The 24533-nt window shown below is 47.0% G+C and overlaps 2 protein-coding genes across 2 annotated transcripts in view; one reads left to right on the top strand and one right to left on the bottom strand.

The window, feature by feature from the left end:
* Window positions 1-24533, bottom strand: part of trio (trio Rho guanine nucleotide exchange factor) — a 766603-nt gene that overhangs the window by 609231 nt on the left and 132839 nt on the right. The window lies entirely within an intron of this gene.
* The window catches only part of LOC123762089 (discoidin domain-containing receptor 2), a 273769-nt gene that overhangs the window by 126948 nt on the left and 122288 nt on the right, over window positions 1-24533 (top strand). The window contains exons 3-4 of the mRNA XM_069335891.1: window positions 11281-11943; window positions 12724-12826. Coding sequence (XP_069191992.1) covers window positions 11865-11943; window positions 12724-12826 — 182 coding nt within the window. The 5' untranslated portion in view covers window positions 11281-11864. The remainder of the gene's footprint in view (window positions 1-11280; window positions 11944-12723; window positions 12827-24533) is intronic.

Raw genomic sequence — 24533 nt, 5'->3', positions numbered from 1 at the left:
AAGACCAGTCAGGTGCACTGTTTATATTCACCTCAGGGCAAGTGTATATATATATATATCAATGCAGCGCCACTGTGTGTCACGGGTTATTCATTCCCGTGCCACCTCTTGGGTGACTCACCCTTCATCAATCCATCACTGAGTAGTTCCGTTTCAAGGCTTTCTGCATTAATGTCTTATCGCCACATACCTTGAAATGTAAACATTTCCTCTGAAATCTGACTTGTACTTGTCAAGAACTGTCTTAAACTACAAGATACCTCAGTCTTGTACTGAAATAATAGTACAGTATAATTATTTGAATCTGAAAAAAGTAGAAGAGAGCAAATATGAATAAGCATATCCACTGCTAATCACAATGAGATGTGTCAAACAAAACATGTGTATGAGTCAAGTGACAATATGAGTAGATTAACATGTGGTCACAACTCCAATACGACTTGGCTACAAGTATCTCTGGCACTCTTGACTTGTAGAGTAGGGACCGAGATGGGGTAAACTGTCAAGCACGTTGGAGGCTGACTCCATACACAGTTTCAAATGTAGATATGATAGAGCCCAGTAGGCTCAGGAATCTGTACACCAGTTGATTGACGGTTGAGAGGCGGGACCAAAGAGCCAGAGCTCAACCCCCGCAAACACAACTAGGTGAATACGTGGACAAAGACACGGACACTAAATAAACCATTCAACTCACGCTGGATGAAATGCCAAACTATCCTCTCACAAATGATTAAATATCATAAATCCTTGATGCATTGTATCTATATTTCGCTTCTAATAGATAAATTATATTTATATGACTAAGGAATAAGCTGTGTAGTGAAGACGCATACTAAAAAAAACAACAGCTCTTCTATGATCCAAAGTAATATCCAATATTTAAAATTATTTTAAGTATTAATGAAAGGTCTTGCCTCCAATGTATAATAATATATTGTAAATATATAGATACTGCAGCGGAAAAGTTTGTTACTAGCTGACATTATAATTAGGTGTTCAGGTTAGATGTAATTGTTAATGTAAACATTTCCTCTGAAATCTGATTTAAAAGAAGTTGTGCACTCTGTAATCCTTTTTGCGCTACCGCTCACAGGATGAGTTTTGGGTGCACAATAAACTAGTCTCCAGCAGCAACAGTCAATAAATCATTGTAAAACTAGACACCAAGATTATTGAGGTAACAGTCATTTACAACCCCCCCCCCCCCCCCTTCCTCCAACAGCAACAGGCTAATGGAAAAATATAAATCTCAAAGAGATGATAGCAACAGTGGCAAATGGGACGATAACATATCCCCTTGTCTTCTCCCGCGGCAAACACGAATAGGTTTGCACACACACACACACAGGTTGATTGACAGTCGAGAGGCGGGACCAAAGAGCCAAAGCTCAACTCCCGCAAGCACAATTAGGTGAGTACACACACACACACACACACACACACACACACACACACACACAAGTCTGTGGTAGACAACTACTCTTCTTCTAATTTATCTCTGACACACACCTCTTTCTTTCTCTCACATCTCTATCTTCCCTTCTCTCTTACACCTCTATCTTCCCCTCTCCCCTATATTGTTCTAAACACTCAAGTCTGATAGGAAACAATTTACTGACTCCCAACGACCTGAAAGCATTAGAATAAAAAGCTTTGATTTGTTCAGATCTGAAACCTATATCTATGGGCAGCACAAAACGTGGACCAGACTGTGCGACACAGTGGTTGCCAGGATCAGGTTAGGTTACCGTTACCCGTGGCAGGTGGCTGCAGGTGACGGGTCTCCCAATCCTGAGCACTCCAGGTGCAAACTCTGTGAGCAGGAACTGCGGCATGATCTCCCGCACTACATCACTGAATGCCCAGTTATTAGACCATTCAGACCCGTTAGTATGAGGTACCTCAAGCTTTGCAATTACATTATTCACTCTCGTGTTCTTGAAGATATCCTATAGTGCACCCAAAATTTGCCAGTGCAGGCTACTGAACATATGGCCCTGTATGACTAACCATCCTGCGAGATGGGGACTTTTAGTATCACTGCTGCCTTATTCACTCCTGTGTTGATGATGTTACCCCTCATAATGCACCCAGAGTCTGCCAGTGCAGACTACTTATCACATGCATCACAGAGCCTCTCGTCTCTTGCCTGGGTATTTGCCGTGCCTGTCAAGAAATGACTTGACAGATGAGCTTGGTTTACCTTGACCTCCCAAACCCACGTATGGCAGCCTTTGTGTTTTCGCAGCGTGCTACCGGATTAGTTTCTGCCACTGCGACGCTCTCTAGACCAGCGTCGAGCGTCATTCACTATTACGGTAGCTTCTGCTGGGCACCTTTAGTCTGCGTTGGCGGCCGGTCACGTCACCGTAGAAAGGCGGTCACCCTGGATTACCAACCCAGCGATAAGTCCTTCTCTAAACAGGTGTCCGGGGTTGTGGGGGAGGTGAGAGTGGGGTGGAGTACAACCCACGCCTACCTGGCATCCTGTCGGGTCCGGCGTGGGTGTACCTGGTGGGTATACCTGGTATACACACTGGTGGTATCCCCCCCCCCCCACAATATCTAGCACCAAGCTGGTAAGTAAAGCTCAAACAACCACCGGCAGGACTGTGCCCACCTTTATGGTGGTGGGAATGATGGTGGCGCCGCTGTGACTGCTCTTTGTGTTAGTCTCTCGTGAACTTCACTCTGTACTTGCCAGGGTGTCATGGGGAGAGGGGGGGGCTGAATTACAGCTCCTGAGCCTCGCCTCCTCTTGGAAATCGATTGGCGTGTTTCATCGTTAAGTTTGTTATATTTTGCACTTAAGTCCAATTGTGTAGTTTGCCTGTTTGTGTGTGTGTGTGTGTGTGTGTGTGTGTGTGTGTGTGTGTGTGTGTGTGTGTGTGTGTGTGTGTGTGTGTGTGTGTGTGTGTGTGTGTCGGTCTCGACGGCCTCTTCCTATGACGAGGCGTCGACACCTCACCCTGTATGTCATCTCTGTCGAGGGACACGAGAGGCACCTCCCGGCCAAGCTGGCTTGATTAATTATTACGTAGAAAGGGAGAGAGAGAGAGAGAGAGATATCACATTTCCACTTTCCTCTCCCACTTCACCTTTCCTTCCCTTCCCGTTTCCCCTTCTCATCCCATTTCGTCTCCCACTGCCATTCTCTCTTCATCTCTCACTACACATTCACCTCAAGACCTTGCATGCAACATATATCAAACAATTTGTGCAATATGCAGCGCCAGCATTTGGAATTCTCATGACATTAAACACAAAACGACGGTGGAGAAAGTTCAGATTCTATCCCCAGTCTAGTGTCAGAGCGGAGAGGTTTGAGTTATGAAGGAAGACTAAAGGAATTAAACCTCTCGTCACTGTAAGATAGAAGAAATGGGGAAGACACGATCACTACATAAACAATTCTCAAGAAATAGACATGTCAGGTAATAAGAGACTATTTAGCAGTGGGAGATACACGAACAAGGGGTCACACATGGAAACAAACTTCCCGAATAAGCCATAGACAATTAAAATCATTTGTTCAGTATCAGAGTTGTGGATAAATAGAATGCGTTAGGAAGAGAATTGGCGAAGGCAGACTCCACACACAACTTTAAATATATATATATAGAACCTAGCCGGGGGTTGAGAGGCGGGAACTAAGAGCTGTAGCACAGCCCCACCCAAGCACAACAAGGTGAGTAACAACTAGGTGAGAACATGACAGGTGCACGATGGCTTCCATTGTGGTTTGTGAATTATCGTGTTTATTTTTGTTGCAAAAGGTCAGAGTGGAAGAGTTTTGCTACAGCTGTGAGCGACGAGGGTAACCCCAGACACCCCGCGTCACCAGCTAACTTAATTATGTATGGACGAAAAACTGTCTGAGGATGAAAAACTATGGAAAATATGGCCGAGCCATCATAGAGTGTATCATGTATCGTCACTACTTGTCTGTCCGGGGTGACGTAGGGGTGGTGCTGGTGTGTGAGAGAGGAGACTTGGCCGTGTTAACCGAGTCAGGGCAGCAGGTGTGTGTGACTGGCGGCGCTGGCTCAGGGATTAAGGGCGGTTCTGCCCGGAACCAAACCATAAATATCCGGTATTCACGGCCCAAACTTTGCCTCCACGGCCCAGGTGCTGCCAGCACTTCGTAGAGTTGTCTGAATAAGTAATATCCGCCACGTTAGCCTTTCGTTCTTCAGTAAGTACACACAACTAAGTTGAATAGGTTAAATTCAAGACTTGACTTGAATAGGTTACCTAATGAGAAAAAGGTCCGACTCTCCTAAAGAAGTGACGGACCAGCCAGTTTGTAGTGGGCCAAGTTATCCCAAGACAAGCGTCCCCAAGCCCAAAGCCGGGCTTGTGGAGTACAAGAACTACTAGAACCCACTCCAGGAATATTCAAGGTGTACTCGAGGTATGCACCAAGTATATAATGGGTTTGTGGAACTAATTCCTCATCTCACAGCTGGTAATGGGGGAGGAATAGTCTCAGAGGGAAGGAATACGACCATTAATAATCCAGACATTATGTACACTATGTTTTTTACACAACTCTGAAATACATTTCATTGATCCAAAAATTTTATACAATTATCTACCGCAAAACAGCTTGTACCTAAGATTAATGTGGAAACATTCTAACAAAAGCACTTTGATGACTATGTCAATAAGATTTCAAAATCATTTTGTCAATTACATCAATGGATCTCCATCGTTCCCATCGTTCCTTTGTCCTAGTATCATTGTCTCCGTCAATCTGTTCATCCATGTCTATCTTCATCCTATTGTCAATCTGTCCATCCGTCACTGTGACTACCCGTCCACCCTCCTGTCTGCTCATCCCGTCGACCATCCGTCTGATAGTTCATTTTGTCATGGGAAGTGTAATACAGTATTTACTGGGGAATACAGCCGTGGTCGCCCCTTTGTGCAGAGGCGTTAATGCTGTCTGAAACACAAAAAGAGAGAGAGAGAGAGAGAGAGAGAGAGAGAGAGAGAGAGAGAGAGAGAGAGAGAGAGAGAGAGAGAGAGAGTGTGTGTGTGTGTGTGCTCACCTAATTGTGCTTGCGGGGGTTGAGCTTTGGCTCTTTGGTCCTGCCTCTCAACTGTCAATCAACTGTGTGTGTGTGTGTGTGTGTGTGTGTGTGTGTGTGTGTGTGTGTGTGTGTGTGTGTGTGTGTGTGTGTGTGTGTGTGTGTGTGTGTGTGTGTGTATGTGTATGTGTGTGTGTGTGTGTGTGCGTGTGTGTGTGTGAACCCAATCAATACCCCGGTACGCCTCCCGGCCACACAAATTTGTACAAATGAGCAGCCCCGGTAAGTGAGGAGGCACCAGGAGCCCCCGTACGCCCATATAAGCATAATTGCGTAGTGGCAGGCCACCCACCCGCACGCCTGCCGGCCCCCACTATTTGGTATCGTAAATCTGGCGAGGATTTGCGTAGTTCGGTAGTTGGAGCGGCCGCCGCCACCCGGATCCCTCATTACGCCAGAGGAGGTCCCCCGAGGCCAGCGTGTTAACTCTCCTAGTTGGCTATCATCTCACGTCTCCTGGTGGGGAGGAGACACAGAGAGAAGAGACAAGAACCCAGAGAGATAAAAGATTTATTGAAAGATGGACAAAAGAAGAGGGAGGGAGAGAGAGAACTGGAAGGATAGAATAACTGCGTGATGAGAACTACAGGAGGATTTTGAGGTGAGGAGATTGAGGTACACATCATTGCTGCTACGGATTTTCTCTTAGAAAAGTCGTAATAGGGATGGAGAGAGAGACTTACGGGCTATTCATGCCCGTGCCACCTCTTGGGTGGCTTAATGTTTATCAGTCTATCTGGAGAGGAACGCACGTCTCCTGTGGTAGGGTGAGTACGACGGGCTCACCATAGCCCGTGCTGCTTGCATCCTTTTGTTCCCAGTAGCTGAACTTAAGACAACAAAGTAGTACGGAGGCAGAGTGAGACAGGAGCAACTGAATGAGCTACAGACCTGGCCGGCCAGGTACAGACCTGACCGGCCAGCTACAGACCTGGCCGGCCAGCTACAGACCTGGCCGGCCAGGTACAGCACTCTGGTGGCCCACTGATTACAGTGTTCAGTAACAGGCCGACTATGAATATATGAATAATTGTTGTCCTCCACGAGCCATACGTTTCTCACCACACACCCTTTACACCCTGCCCACCCTCTGCACCCTTGAGGTTATCTTGAGGTTATCTTGAGATGATTTCGGGGCTTTAGTGTCCCCGCGGCCCGGTCCTCGACCAGGCCTCCACCCCCAGGAAGCAGCCCGTGACAGCTGACTAACTCCCAGGTACCTATTTACTGCTAGGTAACAGGGGCATTCAGGGTGAAACAAACTTTGCCCATTTGTTTCTGCCTCGTGCGGGAATCGAACCCGCGCCACAGAATTACGAGTCCTGCGCGCTATCCACCAGGCTACGAGGCCCTCTACCCTGCCCACCCTGTACACCCTGCCTACCCTCTACACCCTGCCCATACACCCTGTACACCCTGCCCATACACCCTGTACACCCTGCCCATACACCCTGTACACCCTGCCCATACACCCTCTACACCCTGCTCACTCTCTACACCCTGCCCACCCTCTACACCCTGCCCACCCTCTACACCCTGCCCACCCTCTACACCCTGCTCACCCTCTACACCCTGCCCACCCTCTACACCCTGCCTATACACCCATATCTGGCCGTTAAACTCTGATTGGTTGTGAATATCTGGAGATGGAGAGACTCATGGATTATTATTTTATGCGCGGTGGAGGCTGAGCACACCCCTCCCCCACCTCGGCCGCCCTCGTAAAAGCCTCGTTGGCTCACAGATAGGCCGCCAGGCTGGACTCACTTGGGACCGCTTGCGGCACGTGTAGCTTCGGACCGCTTGCGGCACGTGTAGCTTCGGACCGCTTGCGGCACGTGTAGCTTCGGACCGCTTGCGGCACGTGCAGCTTCGGACCGCTTGCGGCACGTGTAGCTTCGGACCGCTTGCGGCACGTGTAGCTTCGGACCGCTTGCGGCACGTGCAGCTTCGGACCGCTTGCGGCACGTGCAGCTTGGGACCGCTTGCGGCACGTGTAGCTTCGGACCGCTTGCGGCACGTGTAGCTTCGGACCGCTTGCGGCACGTGCAGCTTGGGACCGCTTGCGGCACGTGCAGCTTGGGACTCCCAGTACCCGCAGGACACCAGTGAGGAGCCAGTACTCGAGGTACTGGAAGGGTCCTATAGGAAACCTGCCTAATCTTCTAATCTTGACTTATAACTTTGATCCATCTTTAAACATTTGTCTTGGAAACTGCCTAGTCACTGTACTGGAACAACTGCATCACCTGTTGCTAATAGTCATACCACAACAGCTTGCTAAATCCAGCAATAATAAATATATAAAGCCAGTCTATATAATTTTTTGTTGTTGTTATTTTTGTCTAAATTTCCAATATCGCTGACTATTTATGCAACTGTAATATGTTTTCAGACCATCACGGAACTGTAATATGCTTTCAGACCATCACGGAACTGTAATATGTTTTCAGACCATCACGGAACTGTAATATGCTTTCAGACCATCACGTAACTGTAATATGCTTTCAGACCATCACGGAACTGTAATATGCTTTCAGACCATCACGGAACTGTAATATGCTTTCAGACCATCACGGAACTGTAATATGCTTTCAGACCATCACAAATATCTAGATAACTATCCAAGTGGTTTGAAAGTGGGTGTAGTTTCTCATGGCAATGGATTTGGTCTGAGGACGGACTCCACATTAGCACTAAGTACAATCGACTTGAGAATGGTCCAGGACGGACCGAAACGTCGTCGTCCCTTCAAACTTTTAGTGTGTGGTCTGGTCAACATTAGCACTAAGTCTTAACACCTAATATCACTTATGTACTCTTGTAGACTCTCACATTATATTTATCAGTCAATGTTTACAATTAAGCAATGATTATCCTCATAAAAAATAAGATAAGAATAAAGGCAACTGGAGAAGGTCTATTAGCCCATACGAGGCAGATCTTATCTATATCCACGAAAACTCATCATATATATGTCTAACCTACGCTTGAAACAAATCCATCGATCCCACGTCTTTTATGATACGCGATAATTTGCTCCATAAATCACCTACAGTATTCTACTCTTATTTTCAAACTAGGATTTACCAAGATCTTTCCTGAATCTAATCTAATCTAATTTATATCCAGTTTCCTGTTCATTCCACAAATTTGACAAAGGCCATGAAGACACAGTTATGAAAATGTATAATGACAGAAACAGAGGTATGATAAAGTATACATATAATGAGACGGACCTCATGCCTCACCATCACAGTTATAAAGCCATTCACTCTGAGAAGAAAATGTATGCATCCCTGCGTCCGGGATGCTCCCGGACGCAGGTTCCAATCCTCGTCACGGCCCTTGTGGATTTGTTCAAGAAAATGTATATATGCTGGTTAGCATTATAATGTGTGGCCACGTCTGTGGTAGAAAATAATAATAATAAAAAACCTCTTCATTAATTTGATTTCATTCACATTATAACTATTATGTCCACTTAACCTTTTCTCTACTACTGTTCCCCTCTTAAGTTAATTAAGTTTAAGATACGAAACACCTCGTTTCTTCCTCGGAGTTATTCATTATTGATGCTACTAAATAAGAATATTAATGGACACAGATTGTCAGGAAAATTCATCCTGTTTGTGCTGGTTCTTCTATCGATTGCATTCACGTCTTCAAAGTTAACAGAACTAGTGCTTCCCCACTTTTAAAAGGTCAGGCCATTCAGGAATTTCAATGAGATTCCTCTTATTGAGTTAAGTCTTTTGTACTCGTACTCAGTTCGCAGGAAGCAAAAGGTTGTTTGCTCCGAGTCCGCTTCTTTCAACTGGTAGAGCAGCTCAGTCTCATCACACAAGAAAAGTCTCAGTCACGCACCTGCGGCCACGCACCGTGGACGCAGCGGCCATAACCATGGACGCAGCGGCCACGCACCATGGACGCAGCGGCCACGCACCATGGACGCAGCGGCCACGCACCGTGGACGCAGCGGCCACGCACCATGGACGCAGCGGAAACGCACCGTGGACGCAGCGGCCACGCACCATGGACGCAGCGGCCTGCGTCTTCTTTGACTGTCCAGCTTTTCTTACTGTGGTTGTCTTACGAAGCTTTACCAAGAATAACGAGACCTTCAACGTCCTCACCCAGTGATTATCAGGAACCAAATAGAACTCCCAATCTACTCCAGCCAATCTCTGTGCTCGAGGAAGGTGAGCCCTCCGGCTTTCTGATTGGCTGAGAGTTCCTATCTCTGATATATATTGGCAAGTAAATGTTACGACGTGTCGCATAGTCCTGGGGCCAGATTCACGAAGCAGTTACGCAAGTACTTACGAACGTGTACATCTTTCCTCAGTCTTTGAAGACTTTAGTTACATTTATTAAACAGTTTACAAGCATGAAAACTTCCCAATCAATTGTTGTTATTGTTATAAACAGCCTCATGGTGCTTCGGAGCTCATTAACTGTTTAATAATTGTAAACAAAGCCGCCAAAGATTGAGGAAAGATGTACAGGCTCGTAAGTGCTTGCGTAACTGCTTCGTGAATCTAAGTCCAGATCTGTCGAGACAGTCACGTGTCGAGAACAAGGAACTTCTTGAGTGTGGTGAGAGGCGGTATATTGCTTACACATCAAATTAAAAGAAACAATGTACAAATCCACAAGGGCCGTGACGAGGATTCGAACCTGCGTCCGGGAGCATCTCAGACACTGCCTTAATCGACTGTGTGTGAAGAAACAATGTATATAATTAAAGAAAATAAATCACTACTGCCTAACAATATATGAGTGTAATTATGTTACAGTGAAGCGGTTACAGTAAGGTGGTTTGTAGAACACCATATTACCTTCATACGAGTTGAAATACAGTGGACGAGCTCTTTTAACAGAACTAATAACTAAAATATTGTGTATTATTTCGCAATTTCGAGAAGTGTGTCACGCCTGGGCAGGTGATTGGTGAGGCTGCGGCCCTCTTGCCTCCGGCGCCGCGTGTATCAGGCAGACATATCTCATATTTAGCCGCACCTCTGGACTCATCAGTCGTCACGTGTGTCCCTGGCCAGCAATATGCACGCTGGAAACGTTCACAACACAATTACGGATATGGTGGGGCAGCCATGGTGGTGCTTGAATTATGCAGAATATGCTCGCCTTTATCTCTGTTGGAGAGCTTTACCTCCAAGATAATAGAAGAGAGGACCCGCACCACCACCGTCCTTTCTCCTAGTACCCTCATGTTCTCACTCTCACGTCTTAGTCAGAGCTCCTGACTCAGTGTGTCAGTGTATATGACGGTGGCGTTAGCACATTTCTCAACACTTGCTACCCTCTATCCCCCCCATAGAGTGTAGCAAGGGAACGGTTATCTTGAGGTTATCTTGAGATGATTTCGGGGCTTTTTTAGTGTCCCCGCGGCTCGGTCCTCGACCAGGCCTCCACCCCAGGAAGCAGCCCGTGACAGCTGACTAACACCCAGGTACCTATTTTACTGCTAGGTAACAGGGGCATAGGGTTAAAGAAACTCTGCCCATTGTTTCACGCCGGCGCCCGGGATTGAACCCAGGACCACAGGATCACAAGTCCAGCGTGCTGTCCGCTCGGCCGACCGGCTATATTTTCTAACTTTGCCTTGTGTTTAACTAGGTATGGACTTGAGGCTGGAGCTGCCTCTGCCTCTGAAGTATAAACAACAGTGTCACATATGAAGCGCATATTAACCTGCTCCTGGAAAGTCTCAAACTACTTGCGTTAAACTTCCTCTCTGATTTTTAAATCAATAAACCAAACATTCATATCGGTAGGCAATATAAATATCTCAATGTGGGTATCTGTGAAGTTGGTGAACTCGTTGGTATCAATGTTCAATATGCCAGGTAATTCCAAGTGATATTTACTAGACCCCAAGCTGAAACTAGCTAGCATTACACTTAAATTCTGCAACAATTCATATAGATTTATAGCAGCAGTATAGTACTGTGTAGCTAGGTTATTTATAACAAAATGATCGTACACTGAAGGAACATGTCCCTGTGTCCCTGGCTCACCTGTATATCTAAGTTCAACTGTGACATCTCGTCCTGTCTTCACCCGTGCCAAGCAGTCTTTCTTTGTCCACATATTACTTATTCATTTATATACTGAGAGTGAAAAAGACACATTGGAATTTTATACCTTTTCTCTTTTACAGGTCTGAGGTCCCAGCAAGCGTAGGGAAGAGGCAAGGCGGAGAGTGAGAAGTGTAGTGTCAAGTGAGAGGCGAGGTATCGAGTGAGAGACAAGGTATCAAGTGAAAGACGAGGTAGGAGACAAGTGAGAGATGAAGGAAGTTTGTGTGGGCGTGTCATCCTGGTCACCTTGACAACCCAGACTCACCCTAGACATCACAAACCCCGCACTACTCACACCACCACCTGCACCACCGCCACCATCACCACCATCACCACCTACACTACCGCCACCATCACCACCTGCATGTTACCACCAGCGTCCTAGCTCTTGCTACTGACACACAACACTTCCTAAAGAACTTGCAGAAACTATGCAACTATGAATGGTTACCATCGTGCTGTGATGCGCTGAGGGACGAGAAGGTGAACACGATGCACAGTGAGGCGTGGAGGTGTTACTAACACAACTGCCACAGTGGCCAATAATGCATGATAAGTAGTAAAGAAGAAGAATGGAGGTGGAAGCATAAGCAAGGAGGTAGCGGAAGAGAGCGGGTGTTGCGAGGTGTTGCGAGGTGTTGCAGCCCACTGACTGGTCTCCAGCATGGAGAGGTCTCCCTTCCCTCCCTCCCTGCTACTGCTGCTGCTGCTGCTACTCCACTGCTCCTCTGCGCTCTGGCTCGGTAAGTCCTCTTGGCTTGTGTGTACTTTGTGCACAAAAAGTGGCTCTATTTTAGCAAGAAGTTTAAAGTAAAGCGTTTACATACTGAATGTTTCCAGTAGTGTTGGAGCTGGCAAACTCTTAAACAGAGGCGAGGCGAGCCCCCGTGTAAGCTGCCAGGCACAAACTTCATTTACATAAAAAGTTGTGGCATTTTGTAGACACTCCTTCCTGTTTGTTGTGGCTCTTGAGCACAGCAACCATGCCACCAGATTTTGTAGCTGGCTCTTAATTTGTTACCATAAACACACACCAATTATACCGTTAGTTCAAACTGTAAATGGTGGCATAATCTTAACACCCTGAATGATCGCTTTCTTTTCCTTCATATTCTCTGGCAAATTACTCACATTCTCACTTGAATTTTGGGTCGTGTTGGGCTTAAGGCCTATCAACCTCTGGAGGGTTATTAAGACCACCATAATAGCTTATTGACCAACCAGCAAGAATAATTTAGTCCTGGGTTTTGTCCAGGACTAAAATAACTCTCAACGTGTATACACCGACAGGCTGGACACACCTCTCGCTGTATACATCCTTTGGGCACTAACAACTTTATTGGACATCAAACTGACGTCAACAAGCCAGAGTTTTATCCAATTAATGACTATAATGTAAGTACATGTAAACAATATTGTGTTACATAGATGCTCGTCACTGTCGCTCGCTAGTGTGGAGGAGGCCAGGGTCATCAATTAATAAGAGGGAGTAGTGGTGACCGTGTGTGTGTTTACCCCCTCAGGAGAGTGTAATAAGCCGCTGGGGGTGTCGACGGGGGAGCTCCTCGATTCAGCCCTGACTGCGTCCTCCGCCCACGACCACATCGTGGGACCTCACAGAGCCAGGTGAGTGCCCGCCCCAACCCCGCGTACCTAATACTGATTGACCAGACCGCACACTAGAAGGTGAAGGGACGATGACGTTTCGGCCCGTCCTGGACCATTCTCAAGTCGATTGTGATCGATTCTCAAGTCACAATCGACTTGAGAATGGTCCAGGACGGACTGAAACGTCGTCGTCCCTTCACCTTCTAGTGTGTGGTCTGGTCAACATAGTATCTCTTAATTTGGAATTCGGCAAATAGATAACAGTTTTCACAATACATACTACTATGTGCACGCAAGTGTACTTAATGCATCCATTTTACTCATAATTCTATTACTATTTGTGAAAAATAACTTCAGGGTGGTGATGTGTTTGCGTTACAGTATATTTTGCTATCTCGGTAATGTTTCTTCAAGACCCATAAAGGTTTCTTAGTTTTATCACAATTTCTTCACCATACAACTCCTGGTGCCCAAACTTAAAGAAGGATTTAAAGAATAAACTTTGTCAACCCGTCTTGCATTTTTTATCCATAATATCAAGCAGAGTGCCAGAAGCCTGGAGGGTTGTGAACGTAGTCCCGACTATTAGCAGGTGGAAATAGATCACGTTCACACAACTATCAGCAAATTAGTCTCAACATTCAGATTCAGATTCTCAGGGTGGACCACATCTCTTCAGGTACCTGAAGTACAACCCTCCAGGTACCTGAAGTACATCCCTCCAGGTACCTGAAGTACATCCCTCCAGGTACCTGAAGTACAACCCTCCAGGTACCTGAAGTACATCCCTCCAGGTACCTGAAGTACATCCCTCCAGGTACCTGAAGTACAACCCTCCAGGTACCTGAAGTACAACCCTCAAGGTTCCTGAAGTAGAACCTTCCAGGTACCTGTGGTAGAACCTTCCAGGTACCTGTGGTAGAACCTTCCAGGTACCTGAGGTAGAACCCTCCAGGTACCTGAGGTAGAACCCTCCAGGTACCTGAGGTAGAACCCTCCAGGTACCTGAAGTAGAACCCTTCCAGGTACCTGAAGTAGAACCTTCCAGATACCTGAAGTAGAACCCTCCAGGTACCTGAAGTAGAACCTTCCAGGTACCTGGGGTAGAACCTTCCAGGTACCTGAGGTAGAACCCTCCAGGTACCTGAAGTAGAACCTTCCAGGTACCTGAGGCAGAACCTTCCAAGTACCTGAAGTAGAACCTTCCAGGTACCTGAGGCAGAACCCTCCAGGTACCTGAAGTAGAACCTTCCAGGTACCTGAAGTAGAACCTTCCAGGTACCTGAAGTAGAACCCTCCAGGTACCTGAAGTAGAACCTTCCAGGTACCTGAGGTAGAACCTTCCACGTACCTGAGGCAGAACCATCCAGGTACCTGAGGCAGAACCTTCCAAGTACCTGTGGTAGGTCCTTCCAGGACTCGTGGAAGATCATTCAAGGTACAGGAGGTAACGCCAAACTTTCTTCAATATTCAGAGTGGTATATGTGAGTGTGTGTATGACTGCGATTCACAACAATGTTTGTGTAATAAAGTCTCGTAGATTCACAACTTCACCACCAACCATTAACCTTCTGTTGAAGAGTCACACTTGCAACATCTCTGAAGCATCAGACTTACAACACCTCTGAGGCGAATCAGACTTGAAACACCTTGGAAAGACTAGAGAGTAATACCCTGTTTCTTTGTCACTTGCGGTTAGTAAACAATGCAGCAAGCAGTCACCTCATTACTTTCCCCAAGAGTTTCCGAGGAAAAGGTCCATGATATGTGTCCCAAGTGTTTGTGTTCGGACTAAGAGTGTAAGAGGGGAGGCCAGAATAAAGCTGTCTTGGTCTTGTGTCTTAACTGGAGTGTGACAAATAAGCTGTGACTTAGCCACAATGTTCCTCATTTGTCTTGTGTTGAGTGTCCGCCCTCAGGACCGCACCTAAGTTTTTTATCTCACTTATGTATCACCTTTTTTTTTAAATATATAGTTCTCATTTCATGTGTTTTCGATTTTTTTTCCTTTAAAGTACTAGCGACAGAGCTGTATCCTGAAGACACATACCAGCACACTAGAATGTATCTTCTGAGCCACATACTCAAGGTACCGTGAATGTTCTTTGTTGATATAAAGCGAACATTTCCTCGTCCTGAACGATGTGCTTACGCTTGTCGTAAACTTTCGGAACATTTAGGGGGGGTCGACACGAGAATTTCAAGTGGTTCAATTGAGCGTAAGTGTGGGGAGAGTCCGGTATTTCAGGACAATCTGTGCAGTTCATTCTTTTTTGGCGGGAGAACGTCACTCTACCTGGCGGCCTGGCTGTTGGGCTCAGAGGCCACGGCTTTGTTGTCTGGGGGGGGGGGGGGAGGGGACTCACTGTTTTAAATGGGCCTTTTATCATCTCGGGATCCCTACATGTGGGTTGGTGCCTTCCCCACATGTGGGTTGGTGCCTTCCCCACATGTGGGTTGGTGCCTTCCCCACATGTGGGTTGGTGGCTTCTCCTGTGTGGATTGATGCAGTATCGAGAAATACCAATATTTAAGTAACTTGTGCTGCTGCTGCTACTTCGCTTCCTTGTGCAGCCCTTCTCCTGCTCCCTACTCCCTGCCTCGTCTGGCTTGCTCCCACAAAGAGTCCCAATAACCAGCGTCATGATCTAGTTTCTTGTCTCTCACTTAATGTAGATTCTGCCTTAAGAATCTTGCATGAGGTGTTTTTATAACCGTCTCGTTACCGCTCGTAGCAATCCTCTTACACCTTGGCCTTGTGAGGTGAGTCTCTCTGGCCTTCACCTGTGCTAGGGGTGTGCGAGACGTCGGGCAGGTGAGTCCTCGTGTGTCAAGGGGCAGAGGTAAGCACCACGCGGAGAGGCGGCCACGACAAGCCTCTCAGCGGGTCTTACACTGGACATAATTTATGATGCTTAAGGCTGGTGGAGCCCCCAAGACGAAATGATTTTGTGTTCGTGCCGTCCTCCTCCCTCGGGTGCCCGCAGAGTTCCTATTTCCTCGGTAATTATATACCAGATTTTTCTCAAGATGGGAAGGTAATGTGTTTTTTCAGTCATGTATGAAGTTATGATTTTTTTTTGTAGCATTAAGTAAAGCACTTTTGTAATATTAAGTAATGTATTTCTGCCAGTTTTCCGTTCAAGTTTGTTGTAAAATATTTTTCCTTCCCTCGAGTATAATGGGGAGGGGAGGCAGAGGGGAGGGGAGGCAGAGGGGAAGGGGAGAGGCAGAGGGGAGGGGGTGGAAGAGTGGTGGTGGGGGGGGGGGGGGTTGGTGGGGGGGGGGGTTGGTGGGGGGGCGGAATGGGTGTTCGTGTACCCGGGTTATTCAGCCGGGTTTGACGGTCGCATATTTTAGTATGTCGTTTGTTCGTCCAGTTGATTATTCATTAGTCCGTCTGTGTGTTCATTCACTCATCTATCATTCTTTTGGTCCACCCCCCCCCCCCCCCCCGCCCCCCTCCCCCCTGCGTGTCTGCATGTCTGCCGTCAGTGTTTTCTGTCCATCTGCGTGTCTGTCCTTATAACTGCGTGTCTGTCCTTATAACTGCGTGTCTGTCCTTATAACTGCGTGTCTGTCCTTATAACTGCGTGTCTGTCCTAACAGCTTGACCGCTTGTTGACTCATCCGGCAGTTTTTAAAGTGATCTTGCACTTCAAATGTTTTCATTAGTTTAGAATCATGTGTAAACTTCACTATTGGAGACTGTGTCCCTACAGCAAGTGTCCGGGGACTGATCTCTCCGGGGTCACCGGACACATGGTCTCCAAGTGTCAATCACAGCAAGTGTCCGGGGACTGATCCATATATAACCGTACATATGCAGGCGATGAGTCACAATAACGTGGCTAAAGTAATTGACCAGACCACACACTAGAAGGTGAAGGGACGACGACGTTTCGGTCCGTCCTGGACCATTCTCAAGTCGATTGTGTGTTCATATTCTAAGTTCACATTCACAATCGACTTGAGAATGGTCCAGGACGGACCGAAACGTCGTCGTCCCTTCACCTTCTAGTGTGTGGTCGGGTTAATCGTACATACGCTAGGTTAGGATGTATTAGCTTAGGGTAAGCAGTGTTAGGCTTGGGATAGTTTGGGCTAGGTCAGGTTAGGGTTGAGTAAGGTTAGGCATGTTTTAAATTCCGCTGGCGAACCATCTTGGCGTACAATGTGACGTGTACGGTGTGTGGGCGCCATTGTTGGTGCGTGCGTGCGGCACCGTGGTTATTAATATACATAAAGAGCGACAAGGCGCAACAATGATGACCGATCACCTTATATTATGAAGTGAACACGCCGAGGCACCGACTAGTAGTTAATAAATGGAATGCACTAGGAAGTGATGTGGTGGAGGCTGACTCCATACACAGTTTCAAGTGTAGATATGATAGAGCCCAATAGGCTCAGGGACCTGTACACCAGTTGATTGACGGTTGAGGGGCGGGACCAAAGAGCCAAAGCTCAACCCCCGCAAGCACAATTAGGTGAGTACTAGCAGAGCCTCTAGCGTCTCCTGTACCTTGGGTTATTATTATTAACATCTTTATTGACAAAATTAATTACAATTTTGCCTAATCTGAGGATTTTATTAAAGTCTTATTAAAGTGAGGATAATGCTGGTATTCACTGTCACGCAGGACAGAGGGTCATACATAAGACAATAGGTCTAAACTGTAGGCTGAAGCACATATATATCATCTTGAGGTTATCTTGAGATGATTTCGGGGCTTTAGTGTCCCCGCGGCCCGGTCCTCGACCAGGCCTCCACCCCCAGGAAGCAGCCTGTGACAGCTGACTAACACCTAGGTACCTATTTTACTGCTAGGTAACAGGGGGCATAGGGTGAAAGAAACTCTGCCCATTATTTCTCGCCGGTGCCCGGGATCGAACCCGGGACCACAGGATCACAAGTCCAGCGTGCTGTCCGCTCGGCCGACCGGCTCCCTTGGTTGTGGTTGTGTATTCTTGTGTGTACCTAACCTAACCTAACCTAACCTAACCTAACCTAACCTAACCTAACCTAACCTAACCTTTCCTGACGTCAACTATGCAGACTGAGGTATGTAGTTGTACCAGTGACATCACCTGGATGTTCCCTACAGGCGACCTTAGTATGCACCGTATGACCTGTAAGCTGCGACTCCCGTGTGAGAGCTGCCGTATCTCTCTCCACACTGAGCTCTATGTTTGAAGAGCTTAATGCCAAGATAAAAAGGTGGCTCAAAGAAATATGTTCTTATGTAAAACTAGTAAGCTTATTTCTCAGAGAACTGCTTATGGCTCTTATAGAAAATAGTATTATTATTACAGAACTAAGTTATGTACCCTCATACTCACACACACACACGCACACACACACACACACACACACACACACACACACACACACACACACACACAAAGTAGTTAGTAAACAGTTGATTGACAGTTGAGAGGCGGGCCGAAAGAGCAAAGCTCAACCCCCGCAAACACAACTAGGTGAACACACACACACACACACACACACACACACACACACACACACACACACACACACACACACACACACACACACACACACACACACACTGACAAAGCTTAGAATACTTCATCACATGATCAGGAAGCAGCTAGATTAACTGAATTGACTGAGGATATTTACATATCCGATCCCATCAGTCCTCCATGAAGAGCCAGGTCTACCCCCCCTCCCCATCACTGTAGCGACCATCCCTACCCTACCCTACCCTACCCTACACTACCCTACCCTACCCTACCCTACCCTACCCTACCCTACCCTACCACTGTAGGGTAGTCATCCCTACGACTACCAGTGGCTCTCAGCATCCCCTCGCCGCCTACCAGTCACGCACCGTAAACACACTTACCTCAGATCTGACTGGCTTAAGAGGATGATCCGAGCGGAAATCACTATTTTCTGAAAATACAGATAGAAGGTCTGCAAACAAATGGTGTTGCTTTCTTATTGGCAAAGGAGGATTTTCGTTTACATTCAGAGTGCATCTGTGAGTTTGTGAAATATACAAAGGTCTTGGATGTTCGTTACTTTTGGGTTCTTTTCTTGTGATGGTATTGTTGACATGGGTTTGTCACCGTTATCTTAATTGACCTTTTCTATGTGATAACAAGGTATTAGCGATCACGTTGTTGATGTCGTTTGGGTCGTTACTAAAGCCGTTAACAGCTTGTGTTTCATTTTTGTTAACTATTTATATTTTCCAAAGCAGCGTGTCATTACTTACTGTACCATCACCCTATGACCCTGTTACCTAGCAGTAAAATAGGTACCTGGGTGTTAGTCAGCTGTCACGGGCTGCTTCCTGGGGGTGGAGGTCTGGTCGAGGACCGGGCCGCGGGGACATTAAAGCCCCGAAATCATCTCAAGATAACCATTCTCTTGGTCTCACGTCTCTCAAGCCTTCCGCCTGACCTCCTCTGGAGAGGTTAGACTTTCCTTCTGATCGACAATTTCTGCAAATATTCCCAGCCTCCCTAATCACTTCCCTCCCATCCAGAATCACCCTAGGCTCCCTGATCGCCTTCCTTCCCTAGATATTCCCCAGCCTCAGGGTGATTTCCCTCATCCCCCTATATTCCCTGTCCTTCCATGACCATTCTCCCTGCCAAGATTACCAAGAGTTCTTCGTCATGACTTGCTCTCCCCCAGATTACTCAAGTCCCTCTGAACACTTTCCATCCTCGGATGTCCTCAAACACCCTGAATGCCTTCACTCAAGAGTATTCCAGTCACCCCCTGATAGACCTCCACACTATTATCCCAATCCCTTGATCGTCTTTCCTTCCTCAGATTACCCCTAGGTCTATCGATCGCCTCCCTACCCCAGTTTACCTCAGCCTCTCATTGATCGCCTCCCTACCCCAGTTTACCTCAGCCTCTCATTGATCGCCTCCCTACCCCAGTTTACCTCAGCCTCTCATTGATCGCCTCCCTACCCCAGTTTACCTCAGCCTCTCACTGATCGCCTCCCTACCCTAGTTTACCTCAGCCTCTCATTGATCGCCTCCCTACCCCAGTTTACCTCAGCCTCTCACTGATCGCCTCCCTACCCCAGTTTACCTCAGCCTCTCATTGATCGCCTCCCAACCCCAGTTTACCTCAGCCTCTCACTGATCGCCTCTCTACCCCAGTTTACCTCAGCCTCCCACTGATCGCCTCCCTACCCCAGTTTACCTCAGCCTCTCACTGATCGCCTCCCTACCCCAGTTTACCTCAGCCTCTCATTGATCGCCTCCCTACCCCAGTTTACCTCAGCCTCTCACTGATCGCCTCCCTACCCCAGTTTACCTCAGCCTCTCACTGATCGCCTCTCTACCCCAGTTTAACTCAGCCTTGCCTTTACCTTTCCTGGTCTGACAGTCGCTCTTGCTCTTCATATTCCCCCCTCCCCCCTCCCCACCATATCTGTCCCTGCCCATTCCTCCACAACTGCTCTCCCACACACACCCCCACAGCTTGCTCGGCTTCACAAAGACCAGTTGTATCTTCCTCGCAATTTTATTCCGCGGTACTGAGAAATTCGGCCCAATTTCTTGACGCGGCCGTTAATATCATTATGCAAAGCTTCAGACATGCAGATCGCTTTATTATTAAATTAGGGCGGCGGGATGCACGGCGGCCACCCTCCCGCAGCTGCCGGAGGAGCACACAACACCTCAAGACGTTCTCCACGTTACTGGTGCTTAGAGCTGCTGGTGGGACGGTACCAAGTCACTCAAACGCTCCTTCACTCGAGGACACGTAGCGTCACTCGTCTGTCCTATTGCTGTCTCGTGTTCTTCACTCTGGGTTGTCAAGAGTAGGAGGGGGGAGCATGTGACCCCAGAGAGCGACACGTTACATTCAACGTGAATAATGAATGTGATTGATGATCTGCGACAAGCGGAGGGTGGTGATAGGGTAGAGGTTCGTGTTAGGAGGTGACTGATGGCCCTAGCTTGGGGTTGCTGGTGGTGAGACCTGCACAACTCTACTCTTTCTCTACCCTTCTACCTGCTTTTCTGTCAAGATGCCCTAAGAGCGCCTGTCGCTTGGTCTGTGAGCTCTCAGTTTTGGCTCAGATGGTTTCTGTGTGGTCACTTTAGTTTCTATTCGATCTATGTTTTATGGGCTTCTGCGGTTTCTATGTTTTTATGCTATCTGTTCTGCGGTCTGTATGCTTCTGTAATCTTTGTTAAACTGTCACTTCAAAATGAATTTTGTCGCACCAAGACGATGCTTAAATAAAGTTAGCAGGTATATAATTTATTATTATTATAATTATTATAAGTGCCTGGGGGCTCTCCCAGGTTCGATGAGGTTCGAACCCTCATCGCGGCTCCTAAGGATTTTCTCATTATTATTATTATTATTATTATTATTATTATTATTATTATTATTATTATTTTTATTATTATTCTTATGCTCGCTTGGGTCATTGCGAACTCGAACTCGAGCCTGAAAAATACAAGAGCGCCATTCTAACACCCAGGCCGGGATGCTGATACCAAGGAAGGGTATCACAATCACACACAGAGATCACACTAACGTGATGCATCAAATGAACAAATCCACAAGGGCCGTGACGAGGATTCGAACCTGCGTCCGGGAGCAGTCGATTAAGGCAGTGTCTGGGATGCTCCCGGACGCAGGTTCGAATCCTCGTCACGGCCCTTGTGGATTTGTTCAAGGGTATCACAATGTTGGTAACTGCTGGTCAATATTCAATTACTGGTAACATGAGGGAATGAGGCAATAATTTTGCCACGAATCTTTCCTATATTTCTTAGGTTCTTCACTTGAGGGAAAAAAGTTAGAAAAATGGGCTTAATGTCCACGAGAAGAGCCACTCTCTGCTGTGTTCCCTAACCGGCCTGGTCGAGGACCGGGCCGCTGGGACGCTAAGCCCCGAAATCCTCTCAAGATAGCTTCAAGATAACCTCTGGTGTTATCGTCAGTACCAACCATAGGATGAGTTATTGGGTAAACGCCGAGCTTTGTCTCTCTGTATTAGTAAGAAGATATCTGAATGTCTTAACGGATCATCTGAAGTAACAGGCAGAAGCTGAATAGGGAAGGAGAAGCCACCTTTCCCTCCATCACTGCTCGCCAACCTTCCCTCCCTCACTACCTCACTCCCTCACCATCACCCTGCTCACCCTGGCCACAACGTGCTGGGGAGGAGACTGAGAAGCCTCAGGTGAAGCTGCCCATAAATCCCGCCCCACTAAAACACCCTCTTTCTGGGACATGAATTTTACATCCTGCTTCAATTATTAAAACTGGCGCTGGTGGGGGTGTTTGTGTGGTGGGGTAGGGTGGTGGTGGGGGTGTTTGTGTGGTGGGGTAGGGTGGTGGTGGGGGTGTTTGTGTGGTGGGGTAGGGTGGTGGTGGGGGTGGTTGTGTGGTGCGGTAGGGCGGTGGTGGTGGTGGTTGTGTGGTGGGGTAGGGCGGTGGTGGTGGTGGTTGTGTGGTGGGGTAGGGCGGTGGTGGTGGTGGTTGCGTGGTGGGGGAGGTTGTGTGGTTGTAAGTCTAGTGGTATAGAGATGATGTATTTTTTCAAGCCGTTTCCAGACGCGTGTTTGCATACACACTTGGGTTAGCTAGGTTCAATGGGACACCTTTGTACACACAATGGCTTCAACGGGGACACCTTTGTACACACAATGGGTTCAAGGGGAAACCTTTGTACACACAATGGGTTCAACGGGGACACCTTTGTACACACAATGGGTTCAACGGGGACACCTTTGTACACACAATGGGTTCAACGCGGACACCTTTGTACACACAATGGGTTCAACGGGGACACCTATGTACGCACAATGGGTTCAACGGGGACACCTTTGTACATACAATGGGTTCAACGGGGACACCTTTGTACACACAATGGGTTCAACGGGGACACCTTTGTACACACAATGGGTTCAACGGGGCCACCTTTGTACACACAATGGGTTCAACGGGGACACCTTTGTACACACAATGGGTTCAAGGGGAAACTTTTGTACACACAATGGGTTCAACGGGGACACCTTTGTACACACAATGGGTTCAACGTGGACACCTTTGTACACACAATGGGTTCAACGTGGACACCTTTGTACACACAATGGGGACAACGGGGACACCTTTGTACACACAATGGGTTCAACGGGGCCACCTTTGTACACACAATGGGTTCAACGGGGACACCTTTGTACACACAATGGGTTCAACGTGGACACCTTTGTACACACAATGGGTTCAACGTGGACACCTTTGTACACACAATGGGGACACCTTTGTACACACAATGGGTTCAACTGGGACACCTTTGTACACACAAAGGGTTCAACGGGGACACCTTTGTACACACAATGGGTTCAACGTGGACACCTTTGTACACACAATGGGGACAACGGGGACACCTTTGTACACACAATGGGTTCAACGGGGCCACCTTTGTACACACAATGGCTTCAACGGGGACACATTTGTACACACAATGGGTTCAACGGGGACACCTTTGTACACACAATGGGTTCAACGGGGACACCTTTGTACACACAATGGGTTCAACGGGGACACCTTTGTACACACAATGGGTTCAACGGGGACACCTTTGTACACACAATGGGTTCAACGGGGCCACCTTTGTACATACAAAGGGTTCCACATAGGCCGGGTTGTTCCACTTTATCACCTGATGTGACCAGCGTTCTTACATAATTTATATCCTTCGAGAGGACATAAAAAGAATGTTTATAATAGATTATTTTTATTATTATAATATTATATAATAATATTATATTATATAATTATGTTATGTTATATTATATTGTGTTATATTATTATTATATTATTATAATATAATATTATATATAATAATATTTATAATAGAATAAAAGTAATATTCGCCAAATTTACATCTTAGAATTTGTGTTGATGTTAATTAGTTTTTATTTTCTCCCCCACAGTGTTTGAAGGCTTAACAACCATCTTAATTATGGTTCACAACACACACACACACACACACACACACACACACACACACACACACACACACACACACACACACACACACACACACACACACACACACATAATTCACCCGTAAAAATAATAATTCTAAATACTTATTATAAACTTAGCCCTGCAGAAGCCAGAGATGTACCGAGGCGTATGCAACACGCTCTCTAGGGTCATAGGGACGTTGTGTCATAGACTCAAAATGGGGATTACCACTCTCCTGCAGACTTTGACGGGGGCAAGAGTAGTGCTGCTTCCCGTATACAGGTTGTAGTGGTAATTTCAGTAGTAAGGGAAGGTGAGAGGGTAATTATTATTACACCAGGTGCTCGAGTAGAGAGTGACGGGAAAATTACCCGGGAGGATCTTGTGAGATGTGAGGTTCAGGTTTGGAGATGATGCTGGGGGAGATCCTGTGAGATGTGAGGCTTAGGTTTGGAGATGATGCTGGGGGAGATCTTGTGAGATGTGAGGCTTAGGTTTGGAGATGATGCTGGGGGAGATCTTGTGAGATGTGAGGCTTAGGTTTGGAGATGATGCTGGGGGAGATCTTGTGAGATGTGAGGCTTAGGTTTGGAGATGATGCTGGGGGAGATCTTGTGAGATGTGAGGCTTAGGTTTGGAGATGATGCTGGGGGAGATCTTGTGAGATGTGAGACTCAGGTTTGGAGATGATGCTGGGGGAGATCTTGTGAGATGTGAGGCTCAGG

This window comes from Procambarus clarkii, chromosome 34 (genome assembly GCF_040958095.1).
Source record: "Procambarus clarkii isolate CNS0578487 chromosome 34, FALCON_Pclarkii_2.0, whole genome shotgun sequence".
In the NCBI taxonomy this organism is placed as follows: domain Eukaryota; kingdom Metazoa; phylum Arthropoda; class Malacostraca; order Decapoda; family Cambaridae; genus Procambarus; species Procambarus clarkii.
The sequence above is the reverse complement of the archived record's forward strand: the minus strand, read 5'-3'. Positions and strand labels throughout refer to the sequence as shown.